Genomic DNA, 17,714 nt, shown 5'->3' with positions numbered 1-17,714 from the left:
ACAATTTGATTACCCTCCAACGTACCGCTGTACCCTCTGAAATTCCTATACATCATCTCTATTTCTCATCTTATTCAAAGAAATATTCAATGATCTCCCAATCATGTTTTTCAAAACCAAAGCAAAGTTGAACCAGCGAAAGATGACGAACATCCAGGGAAAGTTGAAATAATAAAGAAGTTATATTATATTCAAATATTTATATTTAAATATTTATATCCATTCAAAGCTTTCACATTCACATACTTACCGTCTGACTATTTTGAATAGTCTGAAGAGCTGTCAAAACATTCGCCATATCTTCGTATGACATTTTCAAGGAAATTGCTTTCAAATTACTTGCAACAGATTCCATCCGTACAGCCGCATCCTCATGTGATTGTATTTCTTCAACACGGTCGTTTTGCACCTCGACTGATTCCAAATCCACTGCTCCACCAAACAAATATTCATCTGAATTATAATATCGTTTCAACTCAGCCTCCGTCATTGCTTTGGTAGGTAGCATGCTGTCCTTCTTGGTGTAGTCTTCCTTCTTTGATTTTTGCTTGTGGCTTGATGAATCCTTCTCCTTGTGTGTCGATTCTCGCTTACTTTTACCTCTGTGCTTTGACGAATCCTTTCCTTCTTCCTCCCTTTGCTTCGATGAATTCCGCTCGTTGTATTTCTTACTCTTCGATGACCTTCGCTCCGTCTCGCAATTTCTCGATCGATTCATGACAGAAACTTTCTACAGTGACTGCTATTTGAATTGACCTCGAAGTACTTGTGGGCGGCATCCTGGGCCACCCAGTAGGAGCACACGGAGACCGACACGTTCCTCTGCAACGAACTGCAGGCAACGGTATGGCTTGAGCTCGTTGACTACGAGGCTCTTGGGTTTGTCATTGGCAACCGGGTGTTTGCGACCACCACGGCGCACACGGATGCGGAAGATCGAGAAGCCCTGCTTGGCCTTGTATCCCAGGCGGCGGGCCTTGTCCGGGTGCGACGGCCTCGGGGCACGGTGCGACTTGGTCAGCTGGCGGTACTGTCAGACGTGGACACGCAGCAGATAGCGCATCACATCGCTTTACTTCTTGCGGCACAATTCCTGCACGTAACATCTTCAGCTGGAATTGAGTGAGGATAGACTCTTACTATCCTTTTAAACATTTCGTTGACAAAAAGGGTTTGATATTGAAAGAATGTTTTGAATGTTTTGAACGTACCCAGCAATACCTACCAAACGTAAGCTTGGACTACCTTGATAGCTTAGTACCTTGATGCCTACAAAGTAACTTTACTCCAACGCTGAGCGTATAGTAGAGCGCCATCTTCGTCGGTCTTGGGCGATGTTTCTCAAGTTTCCATGAACGTGTAGGGATCGTAGATCTTCTTCAGCCGCGTGCAGCCAGCGACTTCGCGACCGGGTTCTCTGCTGAATATTGTTTTCGCTATTCTTTCTTCTAAGCCCACTAAAGTCTGCTATATTTTATACGTTTCACAATATGCGTGCGCATCTTCGTACACTTGGTACAACTCGTGATTCATGCGTCTGCGCCACACTTCATTTTCGTGTTTCCCGCCGAGAATTGTTCGCAGCACTCTGCGCTCAAAAACTCCAAAAGCTTTTCGGTCTACCTCCTTTAACATCCACACTTCGTGACCGTAGAGGTAAGGGCAGGGGTTGTTTTGTTTCGTGTCGCTATTTTATGGTTTTATGACTCAGCGTCATAATGTTTGGTAAATGTAATGTGGCACAAATTTCCCAAATGGAGGAGAACGTGCCTCTAGAGCCGACCTACTGATACCTGAAATGTAATGTAAGTGTATCTTTGAATATTTTTATTAACCTTGCATGATGACGCCTCTTTGGGCCTAAAACTGCACCGCGCTCGTGATTTATACGACAAGCGATGTTTTTGGTGGTGTTGTACTTTTTACGACGGCGCGCGTCCTGAAGAGTTAATGTTTCCTTACCGGTGTCTTTACATAGTTTATATTTTTAAAACAAGTACTGACTCACTAATGATTCCGAAGATTCGGGGTAACAATGATTCCTTAAAATTTTCGTCATTCCGAAGCAAACATTATAATCTAGTTATTTAAATGTTTTCGTAGGTATGGGTGATGCTGAATAGCAATGCGTTTTTTTACCTTGGCTGTCTGGGCTACCTAATATGGGTAGATATTTTCATGAAACTTAGTCAATGTAGGTACACTTGGCGAGGTACCTATTAACGTGCCTCTGGAGTCGATATATTGATACCTGTTGGCTTCAGGTACAAATTTGTTATGCTCTCATCGAATATAAAAGCCGAAAAGATCCAACTAATAGGCACCAAAGCTATTCAAGTGTTTTAACTGAGTGAACCGAAGAGTAAGCAAAGAGCTCAGTATACATCGAAGTAATCGAAATAGTCATGGATTCTGGAAGTTCGCATCGTGCTCGCAGATCTCGGACAGCGGAAGTATGCCGTTTGTGCCTTAAAAAGCGATACCTCGTCGACATCGATTGCAATCAATACCTTTGTATGCAGCTAAAGGAGTGTTTTCCACATCTATCGCCGGACGATAGTGAACTTCCGAGGTTTGTGTGTGGCGAATGTTATCAACTGGTGGAGATAACGTACCAATTCATCATCAGGGCCCGTCGCACAGAAGTTCTTCTACGATCATATGTACACATGGGAGGAGATTTCCCCAACGAAGGGACACTGGAAGCAGAATATCGTCGGCGTCCGAAACGATCAGCATCACCGGAGAAGGATAGCCAGGAGGAGAATCCAGCATCGAAGAAGAGGCGATCATCCGAAGAGTCATCGAAAAAGAGGCGATCATCCGAAGAGTCATCGAACAGTAAGAAAGACAACGAGCGGAATTCATCGAAGCACATTGAGGAAGAAGGAAAGGATTCATCGAAGCACAGGGATGATAGTAAGCGAGAATCGACGAAACACAAGGAGAAGGATTCATCAAGACACAAACAAACATCAAATCGCTCATCATCGTCTTCAAAGCGTAAAGAGAAGGAGGGCTACACCAATAAGAACACCATGCTACCTACTAAAGCAATGACGGAGGCTGAATTGAAACGATATCATAATTCGGATGAATATTTGTTTGGTGGAGCAGTGGATTTGGAACCAGTTAAGACGCAAAACGACCGTGTTGAAGAAATCCAACCCCCAAAGTATGCGGCTATACGGATGGAATCTGTTGCTAGTAATTTGAAAGGAATTTCATTGAAAATGTCATACGAAGAAATGGCGAATGTTCTGACAGCTCTTCAGACTATTCAAAATGGTCAGACGGTAAGTATCTGAATGCTCTGAAAGGATATACAATAAATATTTGAAAATTATATAACTTCTTTATTTTTTCAACTTCCCTGGTTGTTTGTCATCTTTCGCTGGTTTAACTTTGCTTTGATTTTGAAGAACATGCTTGGTTGGGAGATCCTTGAAACTTTATTTTATTACGATTTTCAGGGGATCTGTAATGAGCAATGTACAATTTGTACAGGGATTTCAGTAGGGTTGCGTCGTGTAATGCAGGAGCATATTCAAATTTATGAGGATTTTTATGATATTCTCAGGGACGACACGGAAGGATGTTTTTTAATAACATTAATGCAATAACAACTATAACATTAAATCCAAACATTGTTTATACCGGAAATCTTCTAGTGAAATAAACCTTGAAATAGTCAAGGTTTATTTCACAATCTCCAAGCACATTGTTCGGGAAAATGGTCAATTCAACATATAAATGTATAACGAATTAGTTATGAAATTTAATGGTACAGTCGGAGCGGGGTATACCATTGATGATTGCAGCTTTTTCTGGACCATGACTTCAACTGATGATGCGCCTTCGCATTTCACGAATCGCAGTGTTATCAACCGTCAGCAGGGTACACACATTCTTGTACAACATATGTATTATATGCGTGTCAGAAATCAGGCGTACAGATTCAAAAAGCAATATTCAGCTTCATGATTTGTAACCTGTCGGTTACATCCTAGGATTTTCATTATTTGTATGAGCCAAATGTTGGCAGAAATTTCATGTTTTTTTTATGTATATATCAGAAGGCCCCACACGACTGAGAAGGTTACTCCGCTACCAAACTTTTACAACTCAGCATTGCTGAAGGGCGTAGAGTATGGCTATCCGGCTTTGCATGACTATTTTAGAGATGGCCGAAATTCTTTGCCATGGGCGCTGCCATCTTCTAATTGGAGCATTTTGGGGCAGAAATATATAGGCGTCCGTGTGAGACACACCGATCTTCACGATCGTTAAAGTAGTGCCGCTTAGTGTTTCTACGACCCCCCCCCCCCTTTTCCGATGGCGGGACCTGGGGCAACGGCCTACTACCGTTCAGGTAATTTACTTTGAATTTTGATCAATTGATCACCCTGACGGTAAATTTAATTATCAGGACCTCTTGCCGTATTTTAAAATACGGTCCTCACACGGAGCGGCTCGGAAGTCAAAATGGCTTCCGAGTCTAAATGCCAAGGACACCCCGTCGTCCGATTCCGGACGAATCCCTCGGGCCGCCGGCCCTAATTATCTAGGAGGGACCTCTCTCGGCACGGTCACTCTGGTCTCGTCCTGGGCCGTGCCGATACAGCCTATGAGAGAAGACGCCTTCAAGCCCAGCAACAACACCCCAGCAAAGCCGCTGGACAGATCCGATGTGCTTCCGGATCCACGGACACCATCACCGAGCAGCCCCGCTGCGAGAATCCGGCCCCACGGTAGGGCTATCGCAATCGTGCGTAACCGTGGAGGTCAACGCCGAAGGAGTAGAGTAGTGAGTACCCAGTGATCGATCCCCTCTCATACACGCCACACGAAATGTTTTCTTACACCCACACGCCACAGAATAGGGCTAATAAATTGTTTAAAGAACATGAAAATTTTTGTGTTTTCCATACTTTGTCACGCGTCCCTTGATCACCCAGTAGTAAGCCGACTCTGAGACCCAGTTCGAGAAGTTTCTTGCTGCTGCTAGCTTTTACGGGTTAGTAGTTGGCAGGCAGCTAGTTACAGATGGCGCCCAACGTGGGGCGCCAATTGTAAGGAGAGGCTTTCAGCCCTTACCCGCTGTTACCCGGCAGGGCGGCCTAAAGCAGGGTACCTCCACTAAATTAGGACTTCGGATAGAATTAATTCGTAAAATAAATAAATTTGCAATTTTAAATACTTATATTTCAATCTAACTTTTTGCCCCGTTCTCCCCAAGGCACTGGTCGACGTCACTCGTTGGGGCCCTTGCTGCAAATGGTGGTGGTGGTCGTCGTTGGCTTCGGCGCTCCCGCACGGTCTATGCGGAGCTTCTTCCTTCTTCTTCTTTCTTTTTCTGCTTCTTATTTTGGGCACTACTGGACCGCAAAGCGGTCGTCATTGACGATTAGCTAGGGTGAGGACCACCGCCATTTGCGGTTCATGATCGTACCAAAAATAATAACACTTTGCACACCGGGAATCACGCTACCAGAGAATGGTGGTGCTGAACAACAATGAGTTTTTTTACCTAAGCTGTCTGGGCTACCTAATAAAGATATGGGTAGAGATTTTTATGAAACAAAGTCAAATGTAAGTACACTTGGTGAGGTACCTATTATCTTCAGGTAAATATTTGTTATGATCGCATCGACTATAAAAGCTGACCAGATCCAACTAATAGGCACCAAAGCTATTAGAGTGTTTGAACTAAGTGAATCGAAAAGTAATCAAGAGCTCAATATACATCGAAGTAATCGAATTCGTCATGGATTCTGGAAGTTCGCATCGTGCTCGCAAATCTCGGACAGCGGAAGTTTGCCGTTTGTGCCTTAAGAAGCGATATCTCGTCGACATCGACTGCAATCAATACCTTTGTATGCAGCAAAAGGAGTGTTTTCCACATCTATCGCTGGACGATAGTGAACTTCCGAGGTTTGTGTGTGGCGAATGTTACCAACTGGTGGAGATAACATACCAATTCATCATCAGGACACGTCGCACAGAAGTTCTTCTACGATCATATGTACACATGGGAGGAGATTTCCCCAACGAAGGGACACTGGAAGCAGAATATCGTCGGAGTTCGAAACGATCGGCATCACCGGAGAAGGATAACCAGGAGGAGAAACCAGAATCGAAGAAGAGGCGATCGTCCGAAGAGTCATCGAACAGTAAGAAAGACAACGAGCGGAATTCATCGAAGCACAGGGATGATAGTAAGCGAGAATCGACGAAACACAAGGAGAAGGATTCATCAAGACACAAACAAACATCAAATCGCTCATCATCGTCTTCAAAGCGTAAAGAGAAGGAGGGCTACAGCAAGAAGGACAGCATGCTACCTACTAAAGCAATGACGGAGGCTGAGTTGAAACGATATTATAATTCGGATGAATATTTGTTTGGCGGAGCAGTGGATTTGGAACCAGTTAAGACGCAAAACGACCGTGTTGAAGAAATCCAACCCCCAAAGGATGCGGCTATACGGATAGAATCTGTTGCTAGTCATTTAAAAGGAATTTCGTTAGAAATGTCATACGAAGAAATGGCGAATGTTTTGGCAGCGCTTCAGACTATTGAAAGCAGTAAAAAAGTAAGTATGTGAAAGCTTTGAATGGATATACAATAAATATTTTAAAACAATATTACTTCTTTGTTTTTCAACTTTCCCTGGGTGTTCGTCATCTTTCGCTTTGCTTTGGTTTTGAAAAACATGACTGGTTGGAAGATCCTTGAAGATTTCGTCCCCTTAATGCTAGGTAACTAGGTAACTCGAAAATCATAGTTTCGAGAAAAACGACTTTGAAAATTTTACCAATACACCATACAATACCAATTTTTACAATTTTTCATGCAGTTGTTCCAAAAGCATGGAGCCTTTAAAATAATTATTTTTTGGCTTTGATTGCTTATTCAGCTTCTACTCTTTCTGCTTCAAGAAAATTTTTTGAACTATTTTGGTTTAAACCTTTGATAAAAACAATAAATGGTTGAAAAATTATCGAGTTACCTAGTTATAGCACTCAAAATGCAACATAAATAATGGAGGAGATGTTCTGAGATACCTACACTCTTAAAAAATTAGGAATTTACACGTGACGTAAACCATTAACGTACGTAAACATTTCATGACTGAATGACAAATTTAACTGAATTTTACATCCATCATGTTAGTTCGAGTTGGTTACACAAGATGTCAACAAACCTATCTGACCAGGTAGGTAGAAACAGTTTGACTTTCATCACTTGCCCATCAACTCGGTGATTTGGCCGAGAGGTAAAGTCTGTGCCTCTCAATCAGCGGACCAGTGTTCGAAGCCAGTTCATTATTTTACTTTCATATGTTCTATTGGGCGATTCGGTTTTAGCGATTGCTAGCTCGACTTTATTTGTGATAGAACACGTAAATTTGTGTCAAACGAGCCGCTCCTTTTATGTGCATCCAAGAGAACTTAAATTTACATGATTTTTTCTAAGAGTGTAGTTTTTACCACTATAGATATCATTCTTTCCAGTTTTCTTGTTCTAGTATGCAAATTTAAAAGAGTTTAGGTAGCATGCTGTCCTTCTTGGTGTAGTCTTCCTTCTTTGATTTTTGCTTGTGGCTTGATGAATCCTTCTCCTTGTGTGTCGATTCTCGCTTACTTTTACCTCTGTGCTTTGACGAATCCTTTCCTTTTTCCTCCCTTTGCTTCGATGAATTCTGCTCGTTGTATTTCTTACTCTTCGATGACCTTCGCTCCGTCTCGCAATTTCTCGATCGATTCATGACAGAAACTTTCTACAGTGACTGCTATTTGAATTGACCTCGAAGTACTTGTGGGCGGCATCCTGGGCCACCCAGTAGGAGCACACGGAGACCGACACGTTCCTCTGCAACGAACTGCAGGCAACGGTATGGCTTGAGCTCGTTGACTACGACGCTCTTGGGTTTGTCATTGGCAACCGGGTGTTTGCGACCACCACGGCGCACACGGATGCGGAAGATCGAGAAGCCCTGCTTGGCCTTGTATCCCAGGCGGCGGGCCTTGTCCGGGTGCGACGGCCTCGGGGCACGGTGGGACTTGGTCAGCTGGCGGTACTGTCAGACGTGGACACGCAGCAGATAGCGCATCACATCGCTTTACTTTTTGCGGCACAATTCCAGCACGTAACATCTTCAGCTGGAAATGAGTGAATTTTAAACATTTCGTTGACAAAAAGGATTTGATATTGAAAGAATGTTTTGATATTGCCTGCTTCTGTCTCTACCCGCTATCATCAACTCGATTCGCTTGAACACAACTAGAAATGATGCTGAATAGCAATGCGTTTTTTTACCTTGGCTGTCTGGGCTACCTAATATGGGTAGATATTTTCATGAAACTTAGTCAAATGTAGGTACACTTGGCGAGGTACCTATTAACGTGCCTCTGGAGTCGATATATTGATACCTGTTGACTTCAGGTACATATTTGTTATGATCTCATCGAATATAAAAGCCGAAAAGATCCAACTAATAGGCACCAAAGCTATTCAAGTGTTTGAACTAAGTGGACCGAAGAGTAAGCAAAGAGCTCAGTATACATCGAAGTAATCGAAACAGTCATGGATTCTGGAAGTTCGCATCGTGCTTGCAGATCTCGGACAGCGGAAGTATGCCGTTTGTGCCTTAAAAAGCGATACCTCGTCGACATCGACTGCAATCAATACCTTTGTATGCAGCTAAAGGAGTGTTTTCCACATCTATCGCCGGACGATAGTGAGCTTCCGAGGTTTGTGTGTGGCGAATGTTATCAACTGGTGGAGATAACGTACCAATTCATCATCAGGACCCGTCGCACAGAAGTTCTTCTACGATCATACGTACACATGGGAGGAGATTTCCCCAACGAAGGGACACTGGAAGTAGAATATCGTCGGAGTTCGAAACGATCGGCATCACCGGAGAAGGATAACCAGGAGGTGAAACCAGAGTCGAAGAAGAGGCGATCGTCCGAAGTGTCATCGAACAGTAAGAAAGACAACGAGCGGAATTCATCGAAGCACAGGGATGATAGTAAGCGAGAATCGACGAAACACAAGGAGAAGGATTCATCAAGGCACAAGCAAACATCCAATCGCTCATCATCGTCTTCAAAGCGTAAAGAGAAGGAGGGCTACACCAAGAAGGACACCATGCTACCTACTAAAGCAATGACGGAGGCTGAATTGAAAAGATATTATAATTCGGATGAATATTTGTTTGGCGGAGCAGTGGATTTGGAACCAGTTAAGACGCAAAACGACCGTGTTGAAGAAATCCAACCCCCAAAGGATGCGGCTATACGAATGGAATCTGTTGCTAGTCATTTAAAAGGAATTTCGTTAGAAATGTCATACGAAGAAATGGCGAATGTTTTGGCAGCGCTTCAGACTATTCAAAACAGTCAAAAAGTAAGTATGTGATAGCTTGAACGGATATACAATAAATATTTGAAAATAATATAACTTCTTTTTTTTCAATTTCCCTGGTTATCTATTATTTTGTCGCTGGTTGAACTTTGCTTTGGTTTTGGGAGATATGATTGGTTGGGAATCTGAAGTTTTTTTTTTCTATTAGACTATCAAAGAAGCTTTCTTGGAAGAGTTTGTATAGGAATTTCGCTAGGGATTGCTGCACAAAATGCAAAGCTTTTTAAAAATATACTTGTCGGATGAATGCTGGAGGATTTTCTTACAGATTTGTTGAGAATTTTTGGGAGTTTTGTTCGGCGCTAAGGTAGGATTTTCCATTGATGATAATTTCAAGAAATTGCAGTCGATTTTTTCTGTTTTTTTTTTAATGTTTTCTCTTCTAACATTTCTTTCGAAGAAAGGCTTGGTAGTTTAAATGCTGTAGCGTCTACGTACACGTAACAGCTTTCTGGTTGTTCATATAAGTACCTTACCTGCTATCTAATAAACTTTCTTCAGTTTTGGTGATACGATGCCTATGTTTAGAGATTCTATTGTAAGGATACCGGGACAAATTAGTATTGGTTCAGTTTTAGCATCAAACATTTTAAATATTTTACTCAACCTCGCTATTTGTGCCAGGGTTTAACCATAAATTTTCTCCAAGGGCGCATACTTTATGCAATGTATGTATTTATATGGCCATATCTTTAATCTGGAATCATACCTTGCACTTGTTTGGCTTCCAAAAACTTCATGCCGATGATGGTTGGAATAAATCACATATCCCCAAAACTTTCAGGCAACTTGATTTGTTATTTACGCTTTCGATCACAGCTCCCGAGAACCTTCAAATGATTCTGCAACAAATCATTGTTGGAGCATTACCCCCCAACCTCTCGATAGCTGCTGCATATCGCACCTCGTCTCGGTAGTTGTCTTCGGGTCGGGACTGCAGCAAGCAGCCATGGCTACGACGACGGCAAGAAAAATGGCACCGTATGGGAAAAGTTTCCCACCATCCCAAACTTTTTCAATCCACTTTTTCAGAGAACTTCCCATTTAATCCAATTTGATGTCACAATAACTTATAAGCACTATTGAGCTGCTCTCAGGGCACATAGTACATACCATGGTAGTAGCAGAAGTAGTTTTCGAGAAAAAAACGGCACCATCCGGCAACTGTCAGATGCCTTGCCTTCTCGAGCTGTACGTATAGAATTCCAAAAAATATCCTTCCCATTCGCTTTAGACATTTCACATGCGATGGGTCATCAAACGTTACCTATAAAAGCAGTAGTTAAAATTTAGCGAAGCTGTGTCATATTATAAAAAAAAAACATTGGAAGGCCAGGCGAAAGAATAATCATTAGGAGAAGACGGAAGACGAATGGAGAAGAAGAAATAAATCAAATGTCATCTTTTGTGGATAATTTAAAAAAAAAATCTAATTCATCCACCTAGTGGTGCCTTTCTCGTGCCTTATATAATATTTTCAATAAATTCAAGTGGCATGTTGATGATCTTGGCACAAATACAAAACGAAAACTGTTCGCTGAGTCCACTCAATATGAGTAAATTTTATACCGTGAACCGGGTTCAAATTGATCAGTGGGGTGAAATTGATCATTCGGGTATAATATTTTATTTCCGTACTACGAGCTTCTAAACGTCATAATGATCCTAAACTACTAACCTCATCTTGTTAATAGATGTTTAAAGATGTATAGAATTTGAAATTTTTAGAAGGATTTGCCACACGGTGAAGATTTGGACCGTTGTCGAGCGGCCGTCAACGAAACTGGCTTGACAACTTCCTACAAACTCATTAACAAAATTTGGGTGAAATACGAAGGTGATCTGGGATATCACTTTGTAAGCGGCATTCAGAATTGTGATTGCTCAAAAGTTTTCGCACTTCAGCCTGTCACCTTTCTTGTACCTTACCTTAACGATCAAGCTAAAGCCGGGGTGTGTTACCTTTTAGAAAGGTTACATTTTGTATGTACTATTTTTTTTCTTTGTACATATTTTCTTATTTTTTTTTGTTAATATCATTATTATTATTATCGCATAACCTAAAAATAAATATTGAATTCAAATTGGTAAACTAGGGATTAAGCCGAATATTCATGAACTGAACGTAAAAAGAATTAGAAACGAAAACTAAATTGATCGAAAGACACCCGCTCCTTGAACATCCCCATTTCCCAAAACCACCCGTAACGCACCCACACGATGATACCAGTAGTCGGAGTTGGCGAAACGATCGCTGGCGACGACGATGACGAAGACGACGCTGGCGAGGGATAAAACCACTGGTCATCGCCCAAACAAAGGACAGAAGTGAACGCGTGTGTTGGATTTTGGTGGAGTACTCTGAGCGGATTGTGACCGGTACGTGATTCCGGGTGCCTACCAAGTAAAATCTCCTCGAAGTGCCGTGTTTTCGTCTGGTTCGTTCGGCATTAACCAACCCGTGAAGCAAAACGCCGAAGTGCTGCCTTTGTTGTCGGCCATTGTGATTCGAAGGCGAGAGTCGGTGTGCCATCCGTCCCTTTTGGCCCGACGGACGGTCGCTTAACCTGTGAAAATTTTGTGAGGACGCCAATCGGAGTACCGCTATCATCAAGTGCTTTAAGGCGAGTGTCGGTGTGCCATCCGCCCTTTTGGCCCGACGGTCGCTTAGCCTGTACAAGTCTCGTGAGGACGCCAACCGGAGTGCCGCATGTCCCGCCGGCCATTGTGATTTCATCAAGGTGAGAGTCGGTGTGCCATCTTTCCTCCTTGGCCCGACTGGACGGGAGTGCCCGGTCAAATTTAGCGAGTTCGGAGAAGCGGTAGTCGGTGTACCATCTCGCCTTTTTGATTTTGACCCGACTGTCGCGCAAGGACCCTTGGCGAATCGGAGCGGAGTCACGTGGGAAATCTGCTTGTGTGTGCCAACCCCTTTAGGACGTATAAAATTGCCTGCGTTTGAAGATCACCTCTGGAAATGGTGCTTCCGGACCACGTCGCAGGGCTCTCCGCCGGGGTGTCCGCCCAGCCCAACGCCTAGTCCAGCGGATCCGGAGAACAAGGCGAACATCATGGATGCGGCAAAAGGTGTGTAATACCCCATTTCATTCTTTTCCCAATGTCCGTGTTTCCACGAAAATTGCTTGAAATTAAAACAAAAATGAATATGTGAAACTAGAACTTTCACTATCTCAAAATAGTTTGGTCCACTTTAGCTGCATTTTGACGTAGGACTACGTCGGGGGGTTTTTTTTTTAGGGGAAGTTCTTCCGTTATTCCTCCAATTTCTCCCTGGAGTCTTGTTAAGCGACCCTGAGGCCCAGAAAAAAGCCTGGGTGGCCACAATAGGGTGGCCCCAAAAAGTATTTTTCTAACAATTGGCGCCCAACGCAAAATAAAAAAGAAAAGGTTTCCATTTTAACCTTAAAGTGGAACCCTTTTCAGAGTAGCTCCGGGAGGAATTGGAATCCATTATTCCAATTGTTCTTTTCATGAGAGGTGAACTGATTTGTATCGAAATAGTATTGTGTAAAAGGAATTCCTTTGTTCTTTTGGAATCGTTCGGATGATGATAACTACTGCTGTGAATCGTTCTTTTCCTTTCGATTCGTCTTTATAAATTAGTTTCTTCTCTTTATAACAAAAAAAAACCTGAATTATTCTATTAGTAGAGTTAAATAAATTAGTAGTGAAATTTTGCTTCCTTAAATACACAGTGCTTCAAATTTATGATTCTCTTGTAAATATTTTACCTTTTTTCACTTCTATACTTTTATAGTGTCTAGTTTAGCATAAATTATGCTGAACTAGTTTATTTTTTTTTTTTATATATATTTTTTCCTTATTTAATAGAAATAAGCTATTATTTAAGCCATTTTTTCGTTTATTTTAGCGAAAAGTAGCTATATTGATTCTTTTTGTAGTTTTAGCTTATTTTGTCTAATTCTTTGGTTTCATTTTATTTCTTTTTTTAATTCAATTTTACATTCTCATTTGAGAAATGGCTGAAGCACACGAAACACAATTTGCACACGCAGTTGAGAAGATTCGGGAGTGGTACCACGGCTTAAGGGTGGACCATTTGTCTCCAGAGGAGTTGGACTTCGAAACCAATATTCGATCGATCGTCATTCGGGATGATCCCACCTACTCACGAAGGCGAAGGTGGCTCCGTGAGCATATGAAAACTGAGAAGCAGAATGATACTATTATTGAAGAGGTAGTTTTAGAGGGGAATGGTGAGGAAGTTGTACAGTTCTGTCGACGCAACTTCGACGAACTTTTTGCAGGGTTGCAGCAGAGCGATAAGAATTCAAGAGTAAGGGGCAAAGCAAAATTGCTACATTTCGGTCACCGGCTTATCCTTTATATAAAGCACTTTAGGGATTCGGAGGAAACAGAAAGTTTCCTCAAGTCAATGCTTGTTGATATGGTGGATCTGTTGGACCAGTATTTCTACACTAAAACCTCTACATCTGAACAGCACAATCAGGAGGGACTGGAGGAACAAGCTCTGATCGACTTGTTTCGTTCAGAGAATGTTTCGGCAGTTCCACCTCTTCGAAATGCGGATCCAGGTGCAGACGTTTCAGTGAGTACTACTGCTGCAGGAATTTCTGCAGTAGCTAACCAGTTTGAAGGCAGCGATTGTGTTCGCTCTTTACTAGCTCGCATTAATGAGTTAGAAGTAAAAATGGCCAGGATGGGGACACCACGGGAAGAAGAAGCTTAGCACAATGAAATGGGTCTTCCGAGTGGAAGTTCACAGCCACTGGTGGGCGCGCCACCAGTTCTTCAAGTTTCTTCAGCTCCTCATTCCTCTTTCACACCTTTTCCGGGATTCTCAAGCTCCTCGCAAGGGTTGAGCTCTTCAGTAGCTGCCAATCCTTCTAGGCCGATTACTAGTGTAACTTTTTCGTTACCGCAAAGTCATCCTACTGCACAGCCGCAGCCACCTTCATCGTGGCACAGCTACAGGGGATGGCCAAAATGTTTGGGATAGGCAACTTTTTTTCTCCCACAAAAAAAATCAACATGCTGTAACTTTTCATAGAGTGCATAAAAAAATCTCAAATTTTGACTGTTTGTTACCCTATTATATGTGCATCATTGGTAAAAATTTGGGTTCGATTGATTGATTTTTCGCGAAGTTAGAACCGTTCGGGTAAAACACTATTTTTTAGACAACTAATTTTTGAACTGTCATATCTCGGAAACCAGTGAACCAAATTGAATGAATTTTTTAACGTTTATCAACAATATATTGATACTTAATACGACGTTATAAAATGTAATATTTTCTCACGACGAATCAAGTTATACCGGGTTAAAATTTTTACCCATATAGAGGAAAATAAGTCAAATTTACAATACCACACAAAAATTATTAAATGTGTTCTTCCTTCAATCTAAATAGGCTCTAATATATCTGATTAGAGATAATTTGAGAACAGAAGTGGAAAATCTTTGGATATCAACACGAAAATTTATTGACATTGATGTAAAAAAAATACATTTTTTCGAGAAAAATCCAAAAAGTGTCAATCCATGATAACTTTGTTCAACGTTTAAAAAGTACCTATGTTTTAATAGTTTGTGAAGCATTTACATATTGTTAGTGTACGTTCAAAATTTCATTCAATTCGATTCACTGGTTTCCGAGATATGACAGCTCAAAAATGAGTTGCCTAAAAAATAGTGTTTTACCCGAACGGTTCTAATTTTGCGAAATATTAATCAATCGAGCCCAAATTTGTACCAATGATGCACATATAGTAGGTTGACAAACAGTCAAAATTTGAGATTTTTTTATGCACTCTATGAAAAGTTAAAGCATGTTGAACTTTTTTTGTGAGAGAAAAAAAGTTGCCTATCCCAAACATTTTGGCCATCCCCTGTACCTTCAGAACCATCAACAGCCGTTTCAACCTCCGATCACCAACCCATGGTTAGGATTCCCTGGTTCATCTACCGTACCATCATTGAATCCTGTTCCGGGGTCCGCGGCTATGAGCCTTGGACATCCTGGGAATCCATAGCTTGGAAATCCCACTTTTACTACTCCGCCGGTCAATCCGTGGGCTGGAACCTCAGTTCCGATATCAACCCCATTCGTTCATCCTTCGCTCGCTTCGTTGAGCCCATTGCCTCTGAGCAACCCGGCGCGGCATACTTTGCCCGTGTCCAAGTGGACAGTTACGAAATACGATGGTGAAGATCAAGGGTTGAAATTAAACCAATTCCTTGGAATGGTTCACGCCATGGCCGTCGCAGAACATGCTTCGGAAGCTGAACTATTTGATTCGGCGATCCACCTTTTCAAAGGGCCAGCATTGCAGTGGTATATGACCATGCGTGCCACAGGTCGTCTGGTGAACTGGCAGCATTTGGTTCTAGAGCTCAGGAGGACTTTCGTGCACCCTGATCTAGACACGCTGATCAAAATGAAGGTGTATCAGCGACACCAGTCACGAAACGAGACCTTCTTACAGTTCTATCACGGTATGGAGGAGCTTTTCGGGACAATGAGTGTTCCCTTGCCGGAACACGAGAAAGTCCAAATCCTTCTTCAGAACATGAGGATTGATTACAAAAAGCAACTCAATTTCCTCCCCATTGCTGATCTTCCGACACTTGTGTCTGCTGGTCAGAAGATCGATGCCGTGAACTTCTCAGTCTACAACAAGGTTTTTGGACCTGAGAAGTCGGTTAACGTAGTAGAGTACTCGGAACCGAAGAAATGCTTATCCCAGGATAAGCCCAATAAATCATCAACTCCACATCAACAAGCATCGTCGAGAAATACGAAGGCCCACTCTCCTCCACAGACCAATCAGAATCGGAAGGGTTCCGAAACCGGAACCGATACTTCTCGCGGACCAGCTAGGGCACCAACCACCTTGGAAGACATGATCAAGTCTCATAAACCCTTATCCAGCCGCCATTGTTTCAACTGTGGCATATTTGGGCATCGGATGGACCAGTGCAGGCTTCCTAGGGGAGTCCTGTGCGAAAACTGCGGTTTTAGAGGCTATCCGACAAATAATTGTCCATATTGCGTAAAAAACGCCTTAGCAGCGAGCCAAAACCGCCGCCCGCTGAACCCAAACTACTAAGCGTAAATCCTCCTCCATTTTTCGAAGTGGCCTCCGAGAACCTTTATCCGGAAACGCTTGCTTCCTACACCATCTCGTATCCTCATGCCAATGACAACCGTCCATACATTTCGGTTGACATTTTTGGGATTACTGTTTCTGCCTTACTTGACAGCGGAAGTAATCTCACGTTGATCAACGATACAGTGTACAACATGGTTAAACCTAAGCGCTTATTCCCTCTCCGTGATCCACCCGTCTTGCGTACCGCAAGCGGAGAAGCGCTCGAGGTCCGTGGTAAAGTTTATTTACCTTTTTCATGGAACGGCACCGTCAGGGTTGTTCCGACATTAGTCATCCCGAATCTGGCAATAAACTGCGTTTGCGGGATGGATTTCTGGAAGAAATTCCAAATTCAACCCACAATCGTAGGCTGCGCTATGGTTGAATATGCGGGAGAAAACCCTACCCCGACTTCGTTGCCTTCATCTTCTGTTTTGACTGCTTCAGAACAGCAGACAATCGATCAGATCAAAACCCTTTTCATACCTGCCCGACCGGGAAGGCTAACAACTACTCAACTGGCGGAGCATTCAATTGAACTCGCCGAAGAGTGGCGGAAAAAACCGCCGGTCAGGCAGTTCCCCTACGTAATGTCTCCCAAAACGCAAGGTTTGGTGTCCGTGGAGCTGTAACGTTTGCTCGACGCTGGCATAATCGAACCCAGCCATTCTGATTGGTCGCTGAACTGTGTACCCGTTATCAAGCCTCATAAGGTTCGGCTCTGTTTGGATGCGCGCAAGATCAATGAACGAGCTGTTCGTGATGCTTACCCCTTGCCGCACCCCTGTCGAATTCTTGGCCAACTTCCCAAGGCGAAATACCTTTCAACGATTGACTTGTCGGAGGCTTTCCTGCAAGTTCCGCTGGAGAAGTTTTCAAGAAAGTATACGGCCTTTAGCGTGCAAGGTAAGGGGTTGTTTCAGTACACCAGAATGCCTTTTGGTCTTGTAAATAGTCCAGCTACGTTGGCAAGACTGATGGACCGAGTTCTAGGCCACGGTGTACTGGAACCTTATGTCTTCGTTTACCTCGACGATATCGTCGTAGTAACGGAGACATTTGAGCATCACGTACAGCTCCTTCGTGAAATTGCGCACAGGTTAAACGGAGCCAACCTTATGA

The 17,714-nt window shown here is 42.7% G+C and overlaps 4 protein-coding genes and 2 pseudogenes across 5 annotated transcripts in view; 4 read left to right on the top strand and 2 right to left on the bottom strand.

The window, feature by feature from the left end:
* Nucleotides 1-17,714, top strand: part of LOC109405861 (uncharacterized) — a 606,986-nt gene that overhangs the window by 62,898 nt on the left and 526,374 nt on the right. The gene's annotated exons all lie outside the window — the stretch shown is intronic.
* LOC134289407 (large ribosomal subunit protein eL15-like) lies at nucleotides 715-1,553 on the bottom strand (annotated as a pseudogene).
* LOC109399741 (DNA topoisomerase 1-like) lies at nucleotides 1,803-3,663 on the top strand. The gene has a single exon (XM_029868759.2). It carries the CDS (start codon nucleotides 2,406-2,408, stop codon nucleotides 3,306-3,308), a length of 903 nt encoding a protein of 300 aa, XP_029724619.2. The 5' UTR covers nucleotides 1,803-2,405; the 3' UTR covers nucleotides 3,309-3,663.
* On the top strand, nucleotides 5,537-6,658 carry LOC134289770 (uncharacterized). The gene has a single exon (XM_062856228.1). It carries the CDS (start codon nucleotides 5,768-5,770, stop codon nucleotides 6,605-6,607), a length of 840 nt encoding a protein of 279 aa, XP_062712212.1. The 5' UTR covers nucleotides 5,537-5,767; the 3' UTR covers nucleotides 6,608-6,658.
* LOC134289405 (large ribosomal subunit protein eL15-like) lies at nucleotides 7,768-8,274 on the bottom strand (annotated as a pseudogene).
* LOC134289769 (uncharacterized) lies at nucleotides 8,328-9,429 on the top strand. The gene has a single exon (XM_062856227.1). The coding sequence runs from the start codon at nucleotides 8,590-8,592 to the stop codon at nucleotides 9,427-9,429; it is 840 nt and encodes a 279-aa protein (XP_062712211.1). The 5' UTR covers nucleotides 8,328-8,589.

The sequence above is a fragment of the Aedes albopictus genome, chromosome 3 (genome assembly GCF_035046485.1).
Source record: "Aedes albopictus strain Foshan chromosome 3, AalbF5, whole genome shotgun sequence".
In the NCBI taxonomy this organism is placed as follows: domain Eukaryota; kingdom Metazoa; phylum Arthropoda; class Insecta; order Diptera; family Culicidae; genus Aedes; species Aedes albopictus.
The sequence above is the reverse complement of the archived record's forward strand: the minus strand, read 5'-3'. Positions and strand labels throughout refer to the sequence as shown.

Bases quoted from the DNA above. Each gene is read 5' to 3' on its own strand.
- LOC109399741 (XM_029868759.2), top strand. From the start codon at position 2,406: ATGGATTCTGGAAGTTCGCATCGTGCTCGCAGATCTCGGACAGCGGAA.
- LOC134289770 (XM_062856228.1), top strand. From the start codon at position 5,768: ATGGATTCTGGAAGTTCGCATCGTGCTCGCAAATCTCGGACAGCGGAA.
- LOC134289769 (XM_062856227.1), top strand. From the start codon at position 8,590: ATGGATTCTGGAAGTTCGCATCGTGCTTGCAGATCTCGGACAGCGGAA.